General features: G+C 40.3%; 1 protein-coding gene and 1 non-coding gene across 5 annotated transcripts in view; one reads left to right on the top strand and one right to left on the bottom strand.

The window, feature by feature from the left end:
* The first annotated feature begins 46 nt into the window (after nucleotides 1–46).
* Nucleotides 47–118, top strand: TRNAS-GGA (transfer RNA serine (anticodon GGA)). Its single transcript has one exon. It is a non-coding gene; the product is annotated as a tRNA-Ser (tRNA).
* A 4,781-nt stretch (nucleotides 119–4,899) lies between these two features.
* The window catches only part of DAPP1 (dual adaptor of phosphotyrosine and 3-phosphoinositides 1), a 55,357-nt gene continuing 39,244 nt past the window's right edge, over nucleotides 4,900–21,012 (bottom strand). Inside the window, exons 4-9 of one of the 4 annotated variants that reach the window (XM_086406740.1) lie at nucleotides 17,215–17,345; nucleotides 12,187–12,234; nucleotides 10,528–10,590; nucleotides 9,760–9,845; nucleotides 6,583–6,670; nucleotides 4,900–5,255 (exon numbers count right to left, since the gene is read on the bottom strand). In XM_086406740.1, the coding sequence (XP_086262866.1) occupies nucleotides 5,187–5,255; nucleotides 6,583–6,670; nucleotides 9,760–9,845; nucleotides 10,528–10,590; nucleotides 12,187–12,234; nucleotides 17,215–17,345 (485 nt within the window). In that variant the 3' untranslated portion in view covers nucleotides 4,900–5,186. The remainder of the gene's footprint in view (nucleotides 5,256–6,582; nucleotides 6,671–9,759; nucleotides 9,846–10,527; nucleotides 10,591–12,186; nucleotides 12,235–17,214; nucleotides 17,346–21,012) is intronic. The other 3 variants (XM_086406741.1, XR_015165712.1, XR_015165713.1) reach the window with 3 other exon arrangements.

Genomic DNA, 21,012 nt, shown 5'->3' with positions numbered 1-21,012 from the left:
ACACACCCCAGGAAAGAGAACTAATAAATGGAGATACTTAGGGGCTTCCCTGGTGGCTCAGTGGTTAAAGCGTCTGCCTGGAATGCGGGAGACCCGGGTTCGATCCCTGGGTTGGGAAGATCCCCTGGAGAAGGAAATGGCAACCCACTCTAGTATTCTTGCCTGGAGAATCCCATGGAGGGAGGAGGCCATGGGGTCGAAAAGAGTCTGACACGACTGAGCGATTTCACTTCACTAACCTTTGCATAGTGAATAGTACTACTTTTAAAATTTCCATTTTAAGAGGTATAATAGATTCTATAATTATTCTATAGTTCATTGGAAAGGTAAAACTTAAGGAATTTTTGAAAAGATAATATAGAACTAGATTATTTTTAAAGATAGTACAAACCTACATCAGATGTATGACTAGACAGATCAGTAGAACAGAATAACCCAGAAACAGACTTTAGTACACACATATAAGACATAAAAAATTGTAACAATGACATCATAAGTCAATGGGGAAAGATTCAAAAAGCACATTTTTTAATTCCCCACTGTTGGAAATGTGAATTGTTATACCCTTTTAAGTAGCACAATTTGGCAATCTATACCAAGATCAAATGTGCATAATCTTTGACACATTGTATTAAGATTCTCCAAAGAAACAGAACCCACAGGCACAAATGTGTAATTTGGGCACCCAATGACTGGTGAAGTTGACACAAAAGCCCCCAATTCCACTTCTAGATATTTATGTTGCCAGTCCATAGGGACGTGTGAAAAGTGTATAGTACAAGTGTATTCACTGCAATTTAGTAACATTAAAGGATTAGAAACAGCTGAAGTATCAGGCACAAATGTTTAATTTGGGCACCCAATGACTGGTGAAGTTGACACAAAAGCCCCCAATTCCACTTCTAGATATTTATGTTGCCAGTCCATAGGGACGTGTGAAAAGTGTATAGTACAAGTGTATTCATTGCAGTTTAGTAACATTAAAGGATTAGAAACAGCTGAAGTATCTATCAGATAAGGTGACTTTTTTAAACGTCAGTTTATACCTGCTGTTCTTGGTGTAATCGTTAGTGCTCCTTTCAAGTGTCCCACTTTAGATAAATTATATGTTCACTCTAATATAGAGGATTGGTTAGAGAAATTTCTACATTGGCTCAATGGAAAAAAAAGAAGACATTAGGTACTGAGGTGGAATGATCTCCAAAACATAATGTTCAATGAAAAATAGTGTTCGGTGAAACTGCAATGCTGCAATTTATGTATAGGAAGAAAAAATACGTGTGCATGTTGATACTTGCTTGTATTGATATGATGGTGTCCGTGGAGATACACAGAATGGGGTGTCATTGATAACCTCCATGAAGTGGAACTGGATACTTGGGGAACAGAGATCCTAGGAATGACCCTTTTCACTGTAAACTTTATTGCACTTCTTAAATTTTTAACTATTCAAAAATAATAAAATATTTTAGCAAACAATAAAATATAAAATGATGAGGTATTTGGGAAAAGAAGTTGTATCACTCAGGGTTCACCGAAGAAACAACCAGTCGGATATATATGAACTAGATTAAATTCAAGGAACTGGTTACCTGATTTTGGAAATTGGCAAACCTCAAATCTGTAGGGCAGGCAAGAAAGCTGGAAAATCTCAGGCAGGAGCTGAGCCCGCCATCTGTTTCTTCTCTGTGGAAACCCCAGGTTTGCTCTTCAGGTCTTTCAAGGGCTTGAATGAGGCCCACACGTGTTACGGAGGATAACCTCTTTTATATAAATTCAAGGGGCTGTAGATGTTATTAAGCACATTATAGCAACATCAAGATGAATTCTTCCTCAAGAAGGCTCTGGTATGTTTTACTTGGCAGTCCACTAGCCAGAGCTACTTGAGATGTAGTCCACAGACTGGGCTATTCTCTTAGTACATGACAAATTACAGAAGTTGAGAGTTCAGGGTATAAAAGAACAGCAGGTATACTACATCTATTGAATTTTAAAAAATATTTTATCTATTTATTTGGCTGCACTGGGTCTTAGGTGTGGCCCACAGAATCTTCCATCTTAGTTGCAGCATGTAGGATGTAGTTGCCTGATCAAGGATTAAACTTGGGCCGCCTGCATTGGGAGCTCAGGGTCTTAGCCACCGGACCATCAGGGACGTCCCAAGTCTATTGAATTTTAAAAAATGGATTGTGATAGTTGTATTTGTTTCTTCAGTTTTCTAGTAACTAGATTTTACAAAATCCCAGTGATCATAAATATCAAAAAAGAAAAAAAAATCTGCCCTTTTCCACAGATAATTTAAGAAACTCCTGAATCCATGGTAAGCAGTGTGTAAGGCTGCATGTGGCTGGAAAGATGGGCAGAAATTCAGGTTTGCTGCAGTTGACCTGAAGTAGCAGTAGAGGAGGGGAGCAGAATTTACATTCACCCTGTAGTAATTCTCTTGCTCTTTCCTGAAACCGACAGTGTGACTCCCTAAGCTGCACTCCCAGCGTGAGAGAGAGGAGAGGATCAAAGAGCCCACTTGTGGGTGCCGCCTGGCTGGATGAGAGGGCTCTGAGCACTGAGCATTCTGCCCAGCGGCCCTGGAATAAGGGCAGGTTTCTCTGGAGGCAGTTACAGCCATTCCCATTGTTGAGTGGGGCTCCCCTCATCCAGAGGCAACAGTGCTTCTGTGGGGCAAGATTTTCCCTGGAGGAATTTTGAGAACAACTGCTGATACTTCGGCAGGGTCTTGAGGTACTTCCTTTACAATGAGCACGTACTGTTAGTGACAGCTTGACACGGACCGCTATTATCTCAAACAACCCCACTTGCCTGCCATTGGCACGAAATATCCTTTGTTCGAGGCCCTTTTCCTGATCTCCCTCAGGAGGCGAAATCACGACCACTTTCCAGGGCTGTTGAGAGCAGGTAAACATCTGGGTTATTACTAATTACATAGTATGTGTTAGACTGCCCTTTTCATGTCAAAAGCCTCCCAAAGAATGATTTCCTCCATGCTGAATCCTAAAGGAAATCAATCCTGAATTTTCATTGGAAGGACTGATGCTAAAGCTAAAGCTCTAATACTTTGAACACCTGATACAAAGAGCTGACTCACTGGAAAAGACCCTGATGCTGGGAAAGATAGAGGGCAGGAGGAGAAGGGGATGACAGAGGATGAGATGGTTGGATGGCATCACCAGCTCAATGGACAGGAGTTTGAGCAAGCTCCTGAAGGACAAGGAAGCCTGGCGTGCTGCAGTCCATGGGGTCACAAAGAGTCAGACATGACTTAGTGACTGAACAACAGTCCTGCTAAAGCACACCCCATCATCTAGCGCTGCCTCACTTTCAGCATTTATTGTGTTTACTTTTATGCGTTATTATGCATGTATTTCTTATCTTGCCTATATTCAACTAAAAACTCCTTGAGGACGGGGACTATTCAACTCTGAATCCTTCAATCCTTAGTAACTTGTAGTCTAACCAAAGTGGATTCTTCATTGCTATTTATGGTATTAATAAATTGTATTTTTTTAATTAGATACTAAAAACACTTTAATAGCAAAATATTACAGACAGCAAAATCATGCTCTTTTTGATACAACCAAAGGATATAAATAACATATTTTACAAAAAATAGAAACAATGCTACCTACACAAACACTTCTGGATCTAAAACAAAACATGAAACTACATCTCAGTGAACATTTATGTCTAACTTCTTACTTTGCAAACTTGACACAATACATTTTAACTTGACATTTGCTTTATCTCATATGATACAAACATTACAAAATACATTAAAAACCTTGTTGAAATGTAATTTTTGAGAGATGTTCAAATAACAGAAGAAATGTATTCAATAACAAAGTTGCCCTTTGGACTGTAAGAGCAGTGTCATAGCTTTGCCCTACAACATCTTTATTTGGTTTCTTCCTACACTTTAATCGCCCTTCAAACTTCAGCCTATTAAAGCATTATTAATAAAGATTCTAGAAGGAGTTAGAATCTACTTAGGAGCTCTGGATGATGGTATCTTATCTCCCAATTTCAACCCCCTTATTCTGGCTTGAAAATGCTGTGTAACACATCATTACACTCCGCATGTGGGTTAGTGTTGCTCCCTCAGTAGGCAAAAGAAGTTGCTCTTGAATAAGGTGTAGGATGCTCCTGGCAGTGCGGGATACATCTTACTTCTCTTGGGCCAGTACCTACTGCTCACTTTTTGGAAGGCACTGTTAAAACACACTCTCCTTGAGAAAGGCTGTTTGAGAAGTGTGGGATGAAGAACTTAGTGCTTACAAGTCCTCTCTTACTGTTACAGTAATAATTGTCATGATTATTATATTTAAACTAGAAATTACCTATACTTTCTCACTCTTCCTCTATTTGTTTTCTCATTCTTTATAAGAATGAGAATAATATAAGAATATTAATAATATAAGAATTCTATATTTCCCCCAAAATGACTAAAAGAGATGATTTTTTAATATTGTACCTCCTGTTATCTTTATCATTCTGCCTCATAGCCCATAGGAGATTTAGTTCTCACGGGTTTCTCATTAGAAGGAAAACAGGACCCATTAGATATCTGAGCTGTTTACAAAGAGAAAATAAATATTAAAAATATTTTCCATTTTTGTTTTGGAAATAGCTTTGTTTTTTGTATAAATGAGGGAAAAAATTAAAAACAAAAATACTGCCCTCCCACCAATCTTGGACGTTTTCTATCCCAATATACTTTCTGAAGAAGCAGTCTTACGCTTCAGGCTACATAAATAGCCATTTCCTTCCTGGTTAAACACACAGTCTGGGACTCAGATGAGCTGACTATGATGCAGGGTGGGACTCCGGGTAACCAGTCAACCAGCTTGGGGACAACAATGAGGGAATACAGAACCATCTCCTACTGCATGTTCTAAGAGCCAGCATGCCTGGTTGCAGTGGTCTGTCCATTCCTGTCAGAACGAGGACGCTTCGGTAGTCTCAGGGAGATGGCAGGATCCTGAAGGGCAGCAGTTTTCCCTGAGTCAGCAAATATGGTGTCTTCTGGACGGTCCAAATCTGCCTCTGCTTTTGATTTGTTTCTACAGAAAAGCCCTCAGTCAGTTCTCATGTGAAATGTGCCGAGGACCCCAGCATTGGGAGCATTCCACCCTGCTCCTGCGTCAGGGTCTCCCTCACCGAGGGGGATCTGTCTACTGAAAGATGAACGACCGAGATCGGACTGTGCCATCCCCTTGATCGAGCTGTTTTCTTATTTGAGACTGTAAGAAAGCACACCCACCTGTATGGACTATTGAGCAACTTTAAGATAACAAACTTTGGCTTTTAACCAATATTAAATACAAAATGCTGACCGGTAAGAAAAGTATGCAACAACAAGTAATTATCATATCCCCACTTCCCCAATTTTACTCTTGTTTTCTGTTTTTTTCTCAGGAGAAATACTATAAAGTGGTTGCTAAAACATACACAAATTGGGAACCGGCCTAGCACTTTTAGTAATAGCAACACTAATGAATCAAAATGAAGATATAAATCTAAATGTATTCATATGGAAAAATGTTCATGATATATTGTTAAGTGAGCAGATGAAGAACACTACAGAATGATTAAAATTGGTTTTAAATGTTTATATGCAAAGGGAGAAATCTGAAATGTTCATTTGCTGTTTTTACTTTAAATTTTCTATAATGATTATGTGTCACTTTCAAAGTTATCAAACAGAAACAATAAAAAATAATTCATATTTGAGCAAAGACTTCATATGGCAAAATATTTCCCCACTGAATATCAAATACATTGGAACTATCTCAAAAGGAGGGCTATAGCTCTTTGGATCTAAAATTGAAAAGACAACCAAAGGCAAAAATCCTAGTATTTAGAAAGGACTATTCAGTAAGATTCTAAATATAAGCTAATTTCATTTTGAAAATTGGAGATTACTGTCTATAGCTGAAAACATCAAGGGATTCAAGGTGGTATTTATATGAAATTTGAGAAAGCTTGACAAGCTCTTGGCTAACAACTGACTAACTTGCAAACACACACACGCACAAAAATTGCATGAGACTAGTATGTTCTTATAAGCACTTTGTCTTCCTCCCAGGAGGTATATGGAAAGCAGATAAATTAGAATACCTTTTGTCCTTGACCTGCACAAAGTAACGATTATACAGGACACTAAGCTAAGTCTTTCTGGCAAGTCCACCTTCTCTGACAATATAAAAGGATTTTCTACTACAGAGGTATGTCAGCGTTCCTCTTATCTGTCCTTCTGGTACCACACGTCCTCCTCCAGGCCAACTTGGACCACCCACACACTAACAGGAAGTCTGACAGACATCAGAAGTCTGATACACACTAGGCTAGGCTCTGGCAATGAGACCCCGGTGCAGCCTCATTCTTCTGTCCTTACTCCTTTCTTCAACCCTTCCATGTTCGAGAAGAATGAAGAGACTCTTCCACAAGCCTGCATGTTGACTTCCCATAGGTTTTCAGGGGTTCCCTGACTCTTCCAGTAGAAATAAGTTTGAAATCATCAACATGTGATTTGGGAGTACTAGGCATTCAGAGACACGAATAACTTACCAACTTCCAGCGTAATATCTTGATCCACTCATCAGCTTCTACTCCTGTCTTTGCACAGAGGTAAAATGTCCTGAATGGAAATACTAAGCTGATAAGACAAAAGAAAGAATGTAAGATATTCCAGACCATTGAACATCTTATTAGTTGAGCACTCATTAAAGTATTCCAAGTGGAAAAAGAATTGACGTAGAACTTGGGTAAGAACCTCAGGAGTTGTATATAGAGAGCTAGGCCTGCTGGCAAACTGCAGAAATGTTGAGAATGTTGTAGATTCACATTATTATTTTTACAGGCATATTTATATATTTTAATGAGTCCAAAGAGTGGGATGGAGGTGGGAAAGAGGTCCAGGTCAAACCCAGATCCTTTCATTGTTCATGATCTAGGCTGAATACACACATGTGTTTATTCCGCTGATTTGTTACATGGCTCAGAACTTGTGCTACAATTCAAAGAACAAGCAACACAAATAAGAGAGTTTGCTGAAGGAATTCATTTGTGTTAGCTGGCTGCAACAAGGAAGACAGCGGCCTCTGTGAATGAAGGCAGTTTTAACTTTTCAGAGCGGCAAAGGAGACAATAAATCTCTTCAACTATTCACTTTGCCTCCTTCTTGCCATGAAAATCTTTGCTGAAGGGAAGACAAACTTGCCTACTGGCATGAAAGACTGTTCTAGGAACAGAATTAACTCCTCCTTTGATTGTGTCTTGGGTTATAGAGTCAAAATCATTTGACTCATGGACTTCCCTGGTGGTCTAGTGGCTAAAACTCCCAGCTCCCGATGCAGGGGTGCCCAGGTTCAATCCCACACGCTGCAACTAAGAGTTCAAACGCTGCAGCTAAAAGATCCCACATGCCATAAATAAGACCTGATGCAGTCTAATTAATTAACTTAAAAAATCATCTGATTTATATCTTGCCCACACTTCCTATCCTAACAGTTGAGACACAAAACACTAAAAAAAATTTTTTGTCCTTTTCGTGAAAAAATAAAAATAAAAAAAGCCTTGAACTGAAACCAGAAGGGTTTCTATACTCTAAAACCAAAGCGACGTATCTTGTTTACACTAGTAAATAATGTTGAATAGACAAGAGGTAAGTCTCTGTGTATGAAAGGTAAACCTTGATGTGAAGTCCCCTTGGGCAACTAGTAGACAGAGGGGAAATTGGGGAGGGGGTGTGACTGATTGCTGGAATTGTCATTGTTTGGTACTCCTTATGAGAGACATGATTAACTACCTGTTAATAGAGATCATTTTTCCTTTCTTCTTGCTAACAGAACCCCAGGCAATAAATTACAATTAGAGCCAATTATAATCATGTGTGCATGCTCAATCACTCAGTTGTGTCCGACTCTTTGCGACCCCATGGACTGCAGCCTGACAGGCTCCTCTGTCCATGGGATTCTCCAGGCAAGAATACTGGGAAGGATTGCTGCGCCCTCCTGCAAGGGATCGTCCCGAGCCAGGAATTGAACCTGTGTCTCCTGCATTGGCAGGCAGATTCTTTACCACTTGAGCCACCTGGGAAGCGCAATCATGATCATACTAGTATCCTTTTCTAGCTTCCCTTGCTGCTGCCGATGGCCATTGGCTGCAGTCTTGGCCAATGAGATAGGAGGGAAAATATGATAGGAGAGTTTCTGAGAAAATGTCTGCTTTCCTGATAGGGCAGACCTGGCTCCTCCCATCCCAGCATCTTTCTTCATGGCTTACATGAAAATATGAGACCTACAGCTAGACTATTTCTCTTGGCCCCTGAAGTAGTAAGCAAGAGGAAAAGACCAAAAGAACTATATAGACATTGGACAGGACCTTGTCAGTGTAGCCGTCTGCCTCCCGATTGGTTGTTACATGAGACATATAAACCCCTGTTAGTGTGTACAGTGTCTTTATGTGAATTTAAAAAAGATTTCCATCATTGGCTGATACTATCCAATCATTAATTAACAATAGTTGATGTTAATTTTCTTAGGTAGGACAGTGATATTGTTCTACAGGTGATATTTTTATTCTTAGTAGATACAAATTTAAATATTCACGGGGAAAGTGCCATGATGTCTGCAATTTACTTTCAATTGGTTCAACAAAAGAAAGTGAATAGATAGAGATAAAGCAAATATGCAAAATATTAGTGATTGATGCATCTAGGTGAAGGGTATATGGGTATATAAGTCAACTTTTTTTATTCTTTTTTTTTTCAAACTTTTTATTTTGTATTGGAGTATAGCTGATGAACAATTTTATAATAGTTTCAGATGAAGAGCAAAGAGACTCCGTCATACATGTCCATATATCCATTCTCCCCCACACCCCTCTCCCATCCAGGCTGGCACATAACATTGAGCAGAGGTCCATGTAAGTCTTTCAAATTTTATATGTTTAAAAACTTTAAAATAAATGGTGGGAAATAAAACACTTTTTTCTCAAGACACTTTACTCCTCCCAGTTGGAAAATTATCATGACACACTGATAGTGTTAGAATAAAACAGTTTGGTGCCATCTGCAAGAATTGTCATAATTACACAAATCACTCATTCTTGGAGTCAGCAAAGTTATAACTAAAATTGAATAAAACATCTCAAAGGAATGAAAGCTGTCTAACATGTGACTGGCATCCTGCCATGGGCATCATGTTGCAGTGTGCGATGTAAAGAATCAGACCCAGCAGAACTGCTTATTTGTTTATACGGCTTTAAATGAGTATAGGGCTTCCATGTGGCTCAGTAGTAAAGAATCTACCTGCCAGTGCAGGAGATGTGGGTTTGACCCCTGGGTTGGGAAGATCCCCTGGAGAAGGGAATGGCATCCCCCTCCAGTATCCTTGCTTGGGAAATCCCATGGACAGAGGAGCCTGCTGGGTACAGTCCATGGGGTTACAGAAGAATCAGATACAACTTGGCGATTTTCCCAACCCAGGGATTGAACCCCCGTCTCTTACTTCTCCTGCATGGCAGGGAGATTCTTTACCGCTGTGCCACCTGGGAAGCCCAGCTTAGCGACTGAACAACAACAAATGAGATTTTATGTCACATTCAGCTGAAAGGACTCCTAATATGCATGTACCGCCTCAGATCAAAACATCTGTGTACATTAGACATACAATTTTTTATTCTGCTAAAATAAGTGTCTGGCAAGAAGATTTTAAAAAACATTTCCTCTATAAAACAACTTACCAGAAGCAGTTTACCCTTTCCTGTGAATAATCAAATTGTACAGCTGAACATTCCGTCAAATCTAGGATCCGAATTGGTTCTGGTGACTTAAAACAAAAGGACAAACTATGTCATGATAAAACACACACACACAAATCTGTTCCTCACTCATTCCCCAAACAAGTTTCCACTATGAGTGACTGTTAACTTTACTTCCACTACAGGAATTGATAATAGAAAAACTTCCTAAGGAAAGCCACATGCTTATCTGGGGATTGGCTTTTCATGAAATCGGACATTAGAAAGACACTTTCATTGTCAATTCAAATTCGGTGGAGATGGATTTTTAACACGTGGAAGGAAGGCATATTTTTCTCCTGTGTTTTTAGACATCCACTTTCTCAGAAATTTTGTGTAGGAAAAATGAGAAGAGATGAAATAATTTTAAATTTGCTTAATGAGTTAGACCTGATAAATGGACATATTTTTAATAGAGGAGAACACTGCTACAGAGACAGTCCACCCAATGTGGTAAGGGAACAATTCCACTGCTCTAAACATAGGGGGTGGCATGCCCCTGAGAGCTAGAGGTTAGCCAGACTGAGAACAGTGTCTGCTATACAGGTCTCATTTATGCAAGAAAGCTCTGCTCATATCAGGAATCAAGAACTCTCATCTCCAGTCATTTATAGGATGTTTCCTATAAATTTCAGGGATTTTAAAAGGCAGATATTCTTTTCATTTCGAGAGCTCATTTTTAAAGGGAAAATATATGATCATGTTTCTTACCATCTGGTCTTTGAAGTACTTCAGTTCATTCCTGTGCAAAGTAAACCACCTCGTTTTCCAGGTCTGAAAAAAAAAAAATGAAACATGTAGGCTTTGCATACACGATTATAATATCTGGACCGGATAATTTCCTTTTGTTGTAAAAGTACCTACAAGATTAGATACAATGAAATATTCTTGTGGTGTTATTTCTGAGAAAAAAAAACTTTCAAAGTGAGCCTTACAATTTTAAAGTTTAAAAAATTAAAATGATTCCATGCCTTAAGCTCATAACAGAGGCAAAGATATCATTAACATTTTTAAGCAAATAAAAAGAAATAACCTATCATAAATATTTAAGGTGATTTACATTACAATAAACCACTAAAATTTCCATCTTAGTAAGACTTAATAATCTTAATAAAACTATGGTAAGAATAGATATAATTTTTGAGCACCTATTGAAAATTCATACTATCCTTGGAGGTTTATATACATTATAGACAGCCCTCATACAATGCCAAATATTACTATTCTTGTTTTACAAACAAACAAACTGAGGTTTAGGAACCTCAAACCACATGCTATTCTAAACCTTGCCTAGAAATTCCAGGTCATTGGTGGAAAAATGTTACCCACTGTCTTGTTACCCTCTGTCTCCCTTTTTTTTTTTGGTCTCCTTCTTCTGTACTAACTGAACGCTCATCATCTTTGGTGGCAATGTTCCCAATTAAAGGAAGTAACAGTGGATTTAAAAATAATGCTACGAACATGAATACTTCCTCTTCCCAGGAACAATACACTTGAGTCGGGACAAAATAACTAAATATTTAGGTTAAATTCAAGCAGGCCAGTACCCTTGAGAGATTCAGTGCCCTGACACTTTAAATGAGAAAGAACAGACACTCCATGAAGGCCTTCTTAGCCCATGAATATGAAATTGAGTACCTTTAAAGGTACAGTCACATAAACAAAACAGTTGAATACCTCCCAACTAGTAAAGTCCTAAATTTTGTTTTATTTGGGATTTTATAAGATAGTTACATTAGTACCAGTGAGATGGTTGGCCTGTTGTTCTTTTTTTTTTTTTTGTCTACTGTTAAGTAAACATTTCATAAAATTTTGACTTTTTTTTAACTAAAAAAAATTCTTAAAAGGCAAAGGTATGTACTAGACATGGAACTCTGCTCAATGTTATATGACAGCCTGGATGGGAGGGGAGTTTGGGGGAGGATGGATACATGTATATGAATGGGTGAGTTCCTTTGCTGTTCACCTGAGACTACCATAACATTGTTAATTGGCTATATCCCAATATAAAATTAAAGGCTTAGAAAATGATTGAGATGGTAAAAAAATTATTGAATAAAAAAAAGATATGTGCTAGAGTTAATTTGCTACTTTAATCCTCAATTGTTGCATCAAAAGGATTTTAAGTTTTGAGTATTAATGATAGGTAAGCTATTTTCATACATGTCACTTTGCCAAAGAATCGTCAAGTGATTTTATAGAATTTTGACTAACATTAGCCATCAAAATGAATTCTGTAAACAGGTAAATGTTATAGCTGGGTCAAAATGAGTAGGCAGTTCTGCTTTTTAAAAGTCAAAATGAGAACTGAGCCCCCAGGATGCGTTCTCTCTCTTTGTGGCTGATGCTGGAGGCCACGTGCTTCCTTACCTTGACCAGACCACCCTGTTTGGTGAGGTAGCCTTCTTTGGTGCCCAGCTGAAAAAGAAATAAACACTCAAATGAAGCCCAGGACTATCACAACTTGAATTTTGTCTATTTCTGTCCTATTTTAAAATGAAACGAATTTGCCTTTGATTTTTAGTAATTGCCTTTCCTTCTTCATTGAGGCACTTGAAAATCCTTCCCGTGTGGTAAAGACTGTTTTCAGACCAGATTGTCCGGTGTGATTTTGCAGCAACAGAGAACAGTGCACAGATTCTCCTCTGACGTGAGTTAGCACTTTGCAGTCAACCAGGTTATATAAGCTATACCATTTCTAAGAGCCTGCATTGGGCAAAGGATGTCTGTGCATCCCAGCTGCTCGGATTGTTGCTGGGGTGTTATGTACATAAACACGGCCACACACACTGCCATAAGCTCAGTACATGGGCAACTTTGGATAAAGCAAAGAAGAGGTATTTCTGTACTTCCCGGAGTCTGTATTCTGCTAAACTGCTTTGTGAATTAGAAAGCACGTTTTCTACAATTTATCATATAATTCTCCAACCCCACCCCTTTGTTTTTTTCACAGACTATCTCTTGAGACCTATATTCCATGGGATAGACTCTCAAGAGTGCATATCTATTTAGACTTAATTCATCCAGAAAGGATTTAAAGTGAGAATGAGTCATTTCTTTTATCTCACCTATCAATAATTCAAGGGTAACAGTATGACACATAGCTGGCACCTATGAAGTATAAGGAATGGTGGGAACAGTATGAATAGCAATTTGCATAAAACCAGAACCCTCAGGTGAAAAAATGTCAAAATTCATACGTTCCTGAAGAAATTAGATTCATGGTAGGCTATTTTGTTCTATGATATCATAATACATCTTATATTAGTAAGAAAAAAATGAATAAAAATTGGGAAATGATTTGATTGATGTCAATGTTTTTTCATGGGAGTTTCCACAGTATTTGTTCCTGAGATGAATTCTCCCTACCAAGGAAAAAGAGGAACAGCAACCATCAAAATAAAGATTTAAAGCCAGAAATAACATATGACTATGACCACTTCCTTTAAAATTCTTAGGGCATTGAAGTAACAATGAAATTCCCAGGTATTCATTTAAATAATGTTTAATAGCATTGGTGAATATGATATTGAATAATCAATTTGATTCATTTTGACATTAGAAGAAATTGAACTGACTGAATTGAGTTTGGATATTATATTATGGAAACAGAAAAAAATTACCATTTTGGATTATTGAGTCTACAGAGGCAAAATAAAGATAAATTATTTTGTGGAAGATACTGATAGAATTGAAATCACACTAAGAAATCATGCTACTGACTCCATCTTACCTCCATCCAAACAACATATGATAAATCTAGTATTTTTCTAAGGTTTTGATAGATAAGTGAAAGGCTGCAGAGAAAAGAGCTGAGCATACCAATTTTATTTATGGTCTTGGGAGGTAAGAAAGGAAATATCTATACAGCAGCAGATTTATTTTTTAAGTCTTCTCATCTAGAAGAAGAGAGTTAATAGCCCCAAATTGGAAACAACCTAAATATTTTAAAATTAAAGCATTAGTCCGGCTATCATCCTTTCTATCTGCCTGCCTTGTGTGTGCTCATGCCAGTCATGGCCAACTCTTTGCAGCCCGATGGACTGTAGCCCTCCATGATCCTCTGTCCATGGAATTTTCCAGCCAAGAATACTGGAGTGGGTAGCCATTTCCTACTCCGGGGTATCTTCCCTGATTTAGGGATCGAACCAGCATCTCTTATGTCTCCTGCATTGTCAGACAAGTTCTTTACCACTAGCACCACCTGGGAAGCCCTGCCTGCCTTAATTTTAGTCAAAAGCCATCAGGTGGGATAAACTGAGGACGTGTTCCAGAATGAAGCCTACTCAAGAGGCGGGACAGATAAAGGCAACTTGTGATTTTGGATTGCATCCTTATGCTCTAAGGCGCCTTACTAAGAAAACTGATGACTGACGCCTAAATGGAATCTGTGGATGGGAGTGTGGCACTGCATCAATTCTAATTTCCTATTAGAATCTGGGTTAGAATTCTGCTGATGATTGTCATGATTCCCCTACTACAGTGTGAGCTCAATGAGGGCAGAGCATTTGCCTAATTTATTGCCAACCCTCCAGTGCTTAAAACAGTCCTCAGTGCATTGTAGGCACTTTCTTAAAAAGTTTGCTAAGCAAACGAATTAATTAAATTCATCCTATCTCAGAAGCCCAACTCCATGTTGTGTATGAAATATATAAACAATCATTTCCCCAAATGCAGTTGCCAAAGGATGGTAAACAGTTTTACAGAAGCATCTACATTTCTGGGTGATAGGACACCTATTTTCATTTTCACTTCAAGCAAGAAGTTCTTTTTCCTGTAAATAGTACTTAATCACCTTCCTCCACTGCCAGTGCTTGTGCAAGAAGGGCATCTCCACAAGAGCAGGCAGAAGCCCAGAAGCAAGCCCTCAATCAAAGCTGTGAACTCCTGTGTTCAGCCAGGGGAAGAGAGTCCCTGATAAGACGGTGACTGTTCCCTAGCTGGCTGGTTCATTCCGTAGTGAGGAGTACTGTGACACAAGAATCCACTAGAAAATCTTTCTAGTTTTCTGTCCATATCAATGCACAACAAATGTCATGGACTTATCATTATACAGTGTGAGTGAAGACATTTTCAACTTATCCACTCACCATTGTTTCATTTTTTTTAATTAGTTAATTTTGGCCTTGTCACTGGCCTGCAGAATCTTAGTTGCTTGATCAGGGATTGAACCCAGCCTGGGCAGTGAAAACGGCTGAGTCCTAACTATAGGACCCCCAAGCTACTGGACCCCCAGGGAATTCCAGCACTGTTTTTAAAATGCCATTATGCAGAACCTGCATATATTCATTGCTGGATCCTTGGGCATGTGAGTCCATCTGACACCTGGAGTGGGCAAAGGAGGCAAGCAATAAAGCTTGCAGAATTTGATCCCAAGAAGGTTGTTTCTACCTAAGTATGCCCCATGTCTCATGCTCACACCAACTCCACAAGTGCGGTCTTATCTGCATTCTACTATTGAAAAAGGACGCACGCAGTAGGGTCTGGTTTGATCGACCTTGAGTGGATATCTTTAGGGGAAGGTAACAGAGAAGAATGTAAAGTAAAACTGAGAGTACGAATGAAAATGATGGTGAAGTGATTGGTGGTGGGGTAGGATGGTGAAGAGAAAGGACAGGAAGAGTACTGCCAAGTCGCTTCAGTCATGTCCGACTCTGTGCGACCCCATGGACTGCAGCCTGCCAGGCTTCTCTGTCCCTGGGATTCTCCAGGCAAGAACACTGGAGTGGGTTGCCATTTCCTTCTCCAATGCATGAAAGTGGAAAGTGAAAGTGAAGTCACTCAGTCGTGTCTGACTCTTAGCGACCCCATGGACTGCAGCCCACCAGGCTCCTCCATCCATGGGATTTTCCGGGCAACAGTACTGGAGTGGGGTGCCATTGCCTTCTCCCGGAAAAGCACAGTCGACCGGAAAACAAAGACTTGGTTGGATCATGTTGTATTGTCTGGTCTGTTTCGACTTGAGACTATTTACTGTCTTGCGTTCCTAAGTTTCTCTAGTTCAGAGGTCTTCTACGTCCCTTTGTAAAAAAGCTAAAACATCTTCCTCAGCCAATTTCCAGGATTTTTATTTTTGAGTGGACGTAGTGTAGTAATAATGTAATGTGTCGTGAACCTGATTAGCCTATAAAGCTACTGATTATGATTCCAGTTCCGGGTAAAGTCTCAGGCTCCTGGGAAGTGGGGACTCCGTGCAGGTAGCCAGCCTCCTGTCCGATGATTCTAGGATAAAGGTGAGCAGAGCATGCACAGAGGACGGGGTGTTAGAGGAAGCTAGAAGGGGTCAAGAGGGCTTTCTGGAAGAGACTGATCCCAGATGCAAGCCTCTAAGGATGAGGGAACAGCAGAGATGTTGGCAGGGTTTCAGATGCAGGGAGGAGAGGAGGAGCATTCAGAAACGTGGGGTCTTCCAGCGTGAATGTGGGACAGCAGCATAAGGTCAGGCCAGGGAGAAGAGGAGGATCCAGGCGGATGAAGACAGTGGCCATCCGCCGAAAACTGTTAAGGGGAAGTCACGGTAAATCTGCTTCTCAGGAGAGATGTCTCTGGTGGCAGGGTAGAAGAAGTACGGCCGCAGAGACAAAAAAGTCATGCATGTTTTCATTTAATCTGTAGCTAAATACGTATAATGATTGCTATCTAGAACTAGTGCTTGACATTTCATTTAGGTGTGATCCTCTTTATCATGAGGACACAACCAGATACCTTATAGGAGAGCATGCAGCCAATGAGAAAGAGGAAAGGAATCAGGGCGCCCTGGGCACAGTGAAGGGAAGAAGGTGCTGGAGAGGAATCTTTGCAGGGTCACAGCTCACAGAACAAACGTCAGTGGACTCCAAAGAGAGCAATGAAAGCCCCCACTGCACTGAAAGTGAACAATGGCTCACATGCTACAAAGGAGTCCAAATGCTTCTGTCTGGATCCTTCATTTAGTGAAGGAAAAACATAAGCAATAAAAAGGCCAGGGAAGAAAATAATATCCTGAGAATTTATAGTAAAGGTGGAGAATCTTTTTCTTCCAGAGAAAGTTGAAATGTAAAATAACTTTTTTTTTTTTTTAATGAATTTATAGAATAACCGTTTAGACAACTGTGTGACCATAAACATCTTTCGCACATTCTACCATGAACTTGTTTGGTGAAGTAAGGACAGGATTTAAGTGCCATTTTTGAAATCTTTAAAATCCTATCACTATCGCATTTTAATTTTTTTTTTTTTTTTTTTTACACTTTACCCTGGACCACATGAGCCATAGGCTTAGAACTTTACGTTCCTTTTCCAGTTTTATATCCCAAGGTAGAATTTTATGTGAACAAAAGTACTGTAAAATGTGTGTAACTTATTGCATGTTATTGCTTTTGGACAGTGAGCCCGGTGGGCAGATGGATGGCCACTTACAGAAGGCGCAGTGGGCACCAGGTCATTTTCTGATCTTCCCGTCTGCATTGCTGTGTGAACCCGGACGGATTCATAAATGGATGGTTCTTCCACTTTTTTGGGATAGGGGTGTTTCAGAACAATCAGAGTGCCTGCATGTAGACCAAAAAAAAAAAAAAAAATCGAATATAAGCCCCAAAAAGAGAGTCCAAATGCTAACACCAGATCACTGTGCCTGGATCATAAAGTTTCTTGTTTTACATGGATTCACTGACTCACTGTCTCAACATTTATCAAGTACAAACTACATTCCAGGCTGTTAAACTGAACACTGGAGATATAAAGCATTGTGAGATAATTTCTGCCCTTCTAGTCTAGGACAGAATTAGCCATGAATATAGTCATTTAACTGAATAGGGTGATGAGACCACCGTCGGCAGTGTGAACCAAGCATGCTGGTTGTGCATGTGGTAACTCTGCTTTTTAGGAGAGATGTCTGTAGGTGGCAGGGTATAAAAAGTACCACAGAGACAAAAAAGATCATGCATAAGAAGTGCAGTTCTATAGAATGCTCTAGAAATGTTTTCCTAGGGGAGGCAACACCATTAGACTCCATTAGACCTTAGCAATAACTGTTGGTTTTCCAGGTGGGCTTTATAAAAGTTGTGCAAACAAAACCACACAATGTACCAGGTATAGGAGGATTTATTCCACTGTTCTACTTTGTACTATTTTCAGAACAGCTTGTAACAAATCCATGGACCTAAAAAATATGACCTCATAGCATTTTCCCTACTGTCTCCTACCACCCCATTGACAGCTGAAGGAAAAGAAGGCTTTGCTTTTCTTTGGTGGATATGAAGTGAATAGGCTAAGGCCACTGTGTAATTACCTTCACTTCCATGTGAAGGAGGTGGTCCAGGCAGAAAAAGCCCACCCCACTCCCAGCCTGTGGGGGCCAGGTATTGGGGGCTGAGAGCTTTCAACTCAACACTGATATTTCCCCCTTCTGCATCCTTCCCTTCCCCTGATCAATCAGTCAATGAGAAACTAGAAAGTGACTACAAAAAGAGTAAGTTAAGGGTTTTCTCCCTTTTGCTCTGGCTTCTTGGGTTTTTGTTTTTTTTTTTTTTCACTTGGGTCTTTCATACGGAAGGTCCAGGATTGTACCAGACACTGGGTGAGATGCAAAGATTTCAGTAGTTGATTCAACACATATTTCCTGAGCTCTCCTGAGTGCCAGGCACTTGTGTAGGCCCAGGGGATATAGCAGCAGACCAAGGAGACACAGCATTCACTCTCATGGCCACAGAGACAGAAACATTTTGGGAAAAAAAGAGAAGTCAGAGAATTGTTATGAAAACCCTAACAAAGCAAAGTGAAGGAATGAAGAGTGAAAAGAGAAAGGGGTCTGGGTAACGTGGTATTTATATCAGGTCAGGGAAATCTTCTTTGATGGGTGACAGAAAGCTCACAGAAAGTATAGACTTTGAATTGGAGTGAAAAAGACGCAACAAGGAAAGGAAAATACCTCTTCTGCAGTTAAAAAAAAAAAAAAAGAACATAATAATGATAAACCTACAAACAAAGCAAAATCTTTCTATGAGATTTGAGTAGAGACAGTGAACTGACTGCAAAAACAGAACAATGTCTTCTGACACAGGGGCTCAGATAAGGCCCTGCTGGAAAGTGAAAGGGTCACTGAGAACAGCCAAAGAGGGGGACCCCAAACAGTGGCCTCCTCCTCGCTCTGCACCCAACTCATCTCAGGAGCACTGGGATCACAGTGAAAAGTGGCTTTTGCAGTTCTCAGAAGGCCCAGTCCTGCTCTTGCACACTGCCTGCACTCCTTTCTGTTGAGGAGATTCTTTCATGAGAACAGATCCAGTCATCTTGGGACGAGGGGCCGGTTACAGGTTTACAGTCATAGTGAAAGCAGCAACACCTAAACCCAGAGCAGCCGTTGTGCAGGGCCCGTATGGATGCAGCTGTGACACGGCAGAGGCTTGCTGAACTGGGGACCGGTTACTCAGGGACCTGCCTGAGAGAAACACTTTCTGGCAGCCACCCTGGCTTTGTGGAAAGAGCCACCATGGCACTCAGCCCCTGTTGCTTTGGACATTCTATTCCAAGCTTCTCTTTCTTCCTCTGACAAGTGAGAATGATTACCCTTTCTTCATGAAGCTGTTTTAAGCTCCAAATAAAGACGGGCTTGTGAAAGGATTATAAAAATGTTAGATGTTGTTACGTTCTGATATATTTTTAAATTCTTAAGTGAAATTCCAGTGAGCGCCATCTTTGGGAACATGGATTTTAAAATTAGGTAAAAAAGACCTAAATGGAACTATGTGCTAAGAATAACCATGGCAGTAGTCTAGAGAGTCACTGACTATAGCACTCAGACAGACGCCTCTGAACACTTCCGTCTGACAGTGGAGGAGAAGACCGGAGCTCAGGTCTCAATGCAGCTCACAAATTAGAAAAGAAATGTGAAATCTTGTGCTTCATCTTCAAGTGACGTGAAGTCGCTCAGTTGTGTCCGACTCTTTGCAATCCCAGGACTGTGGACTGCCAAGCTCCTCTGTCCATGGGATTTTCCAGGCAAGGATACTGGAGAGGGTTGCCATTCAAATTCAAAGTTGATGCTAAATTATTATCCTATTCATATGCTTAATATGAAAATAATATTTTAAATGATGCCCTAGAAAGATGCCCCTGGTCAATCCTCTGTCCTTTTGCATAGAACCAAGCATCACCCAGGTATATACTTGCCTATACTAGTTTCCTATGATGTTGAAGCTGAAACTCCAATACTTGGGCCACCTGATGCAGAGAGCTGACTCATTTGAAAAGACCCTGATGCTGGGAAAGATCAAGGGCAGGAGGAGAAGAGGACAACGGAGGATGAGATGGCTGGATGGCATCACCGATACAATGGACGTGGGTTTGAGTGAATTCCAGGAGTTGGTGATGGACAGGGAGGCCTGGCGTGCTGCAGTTCATGGGGTCGCAAAGAGTTGGACATGGCTGAGCCACTGAACTGAAGTGAACTGATTGCTGCTGTAACAAATCATCACAAATATAGTGACGTAACTTGACTTGATTATCCTAGAGTTCTGGAGGTCAGAAGTCTGAAGTGGGTCTCATAATTTAAAGGGAAGGTATTGGCAGAACTGCTTTCCTTTTGGAGGCTCTCAGAGACCATCCTTTCCCTTGCCTTTTCTAGCTTCTGTAGGCTGCCTGCATTCCTTGATTGGTGGCTCCGTTCCTCCATCTTTAAAGCCAGCAGCAGTGGGTCAGGTCCTTCTCATGCTGCTGTCTCTCCAGGTCTCCTTCTCTGCTTCCATTTTATAAGGACCACTGTGCTCATAGTGGATGCTCCTGGGCAATCCAGGATAAGCTCTGCATCTCCAAGTCAGATAATTAGTAGCCTTAATTCTATCAGCAAATTTAATTCCTTTTTCCCATGTAACATAGCATTTACACTTCCAGGGAGGGATATGAACACCTTTGAAGTGGGGAGGCATCATTATTCTGTTTACTACAGTATCAGTTTCTGGGTGGTAAGCTTAGCCTCAGGGTCCTGTTGTGCTGCAGTGTAAGGATCTCTGGGCCAGGGTTGCTGCCTGAGCCTGCAGTGCTGTAATCACTTGGGACCATAAAGCCGTTGCGTTTCCAACACACACATTTCCAAGCCCTGTGAGTCCTTTCAGAGAAGGTATGGTGTCAAATTTATCTTTGTATTCCTACCTCCTGATACAGTTTCTGACATGCTGCTAAGTCACTTCAGTCGTGTCCGACTCTGTGTGACCCCATAGA

Source organism: Bos grunniens, chromosome 6 (genome assembly GCF_055505025.1).
Source record: "Bos grunniens cultivar Pamir isolate PY7600 chromosome 6, Bosgru_T2T1.0, whole genome shotgun sequence".
NCBI classification, from domain to species: domain Eukaryota; kingdom Metazoa; phylum Chordata; class Mammalia; order Artiodactyla; family Bovidae; genus Bos; species Bos grunniens.
This window is presented reverse-complemented; position numbering and strand designations above follow the sequence as displayed.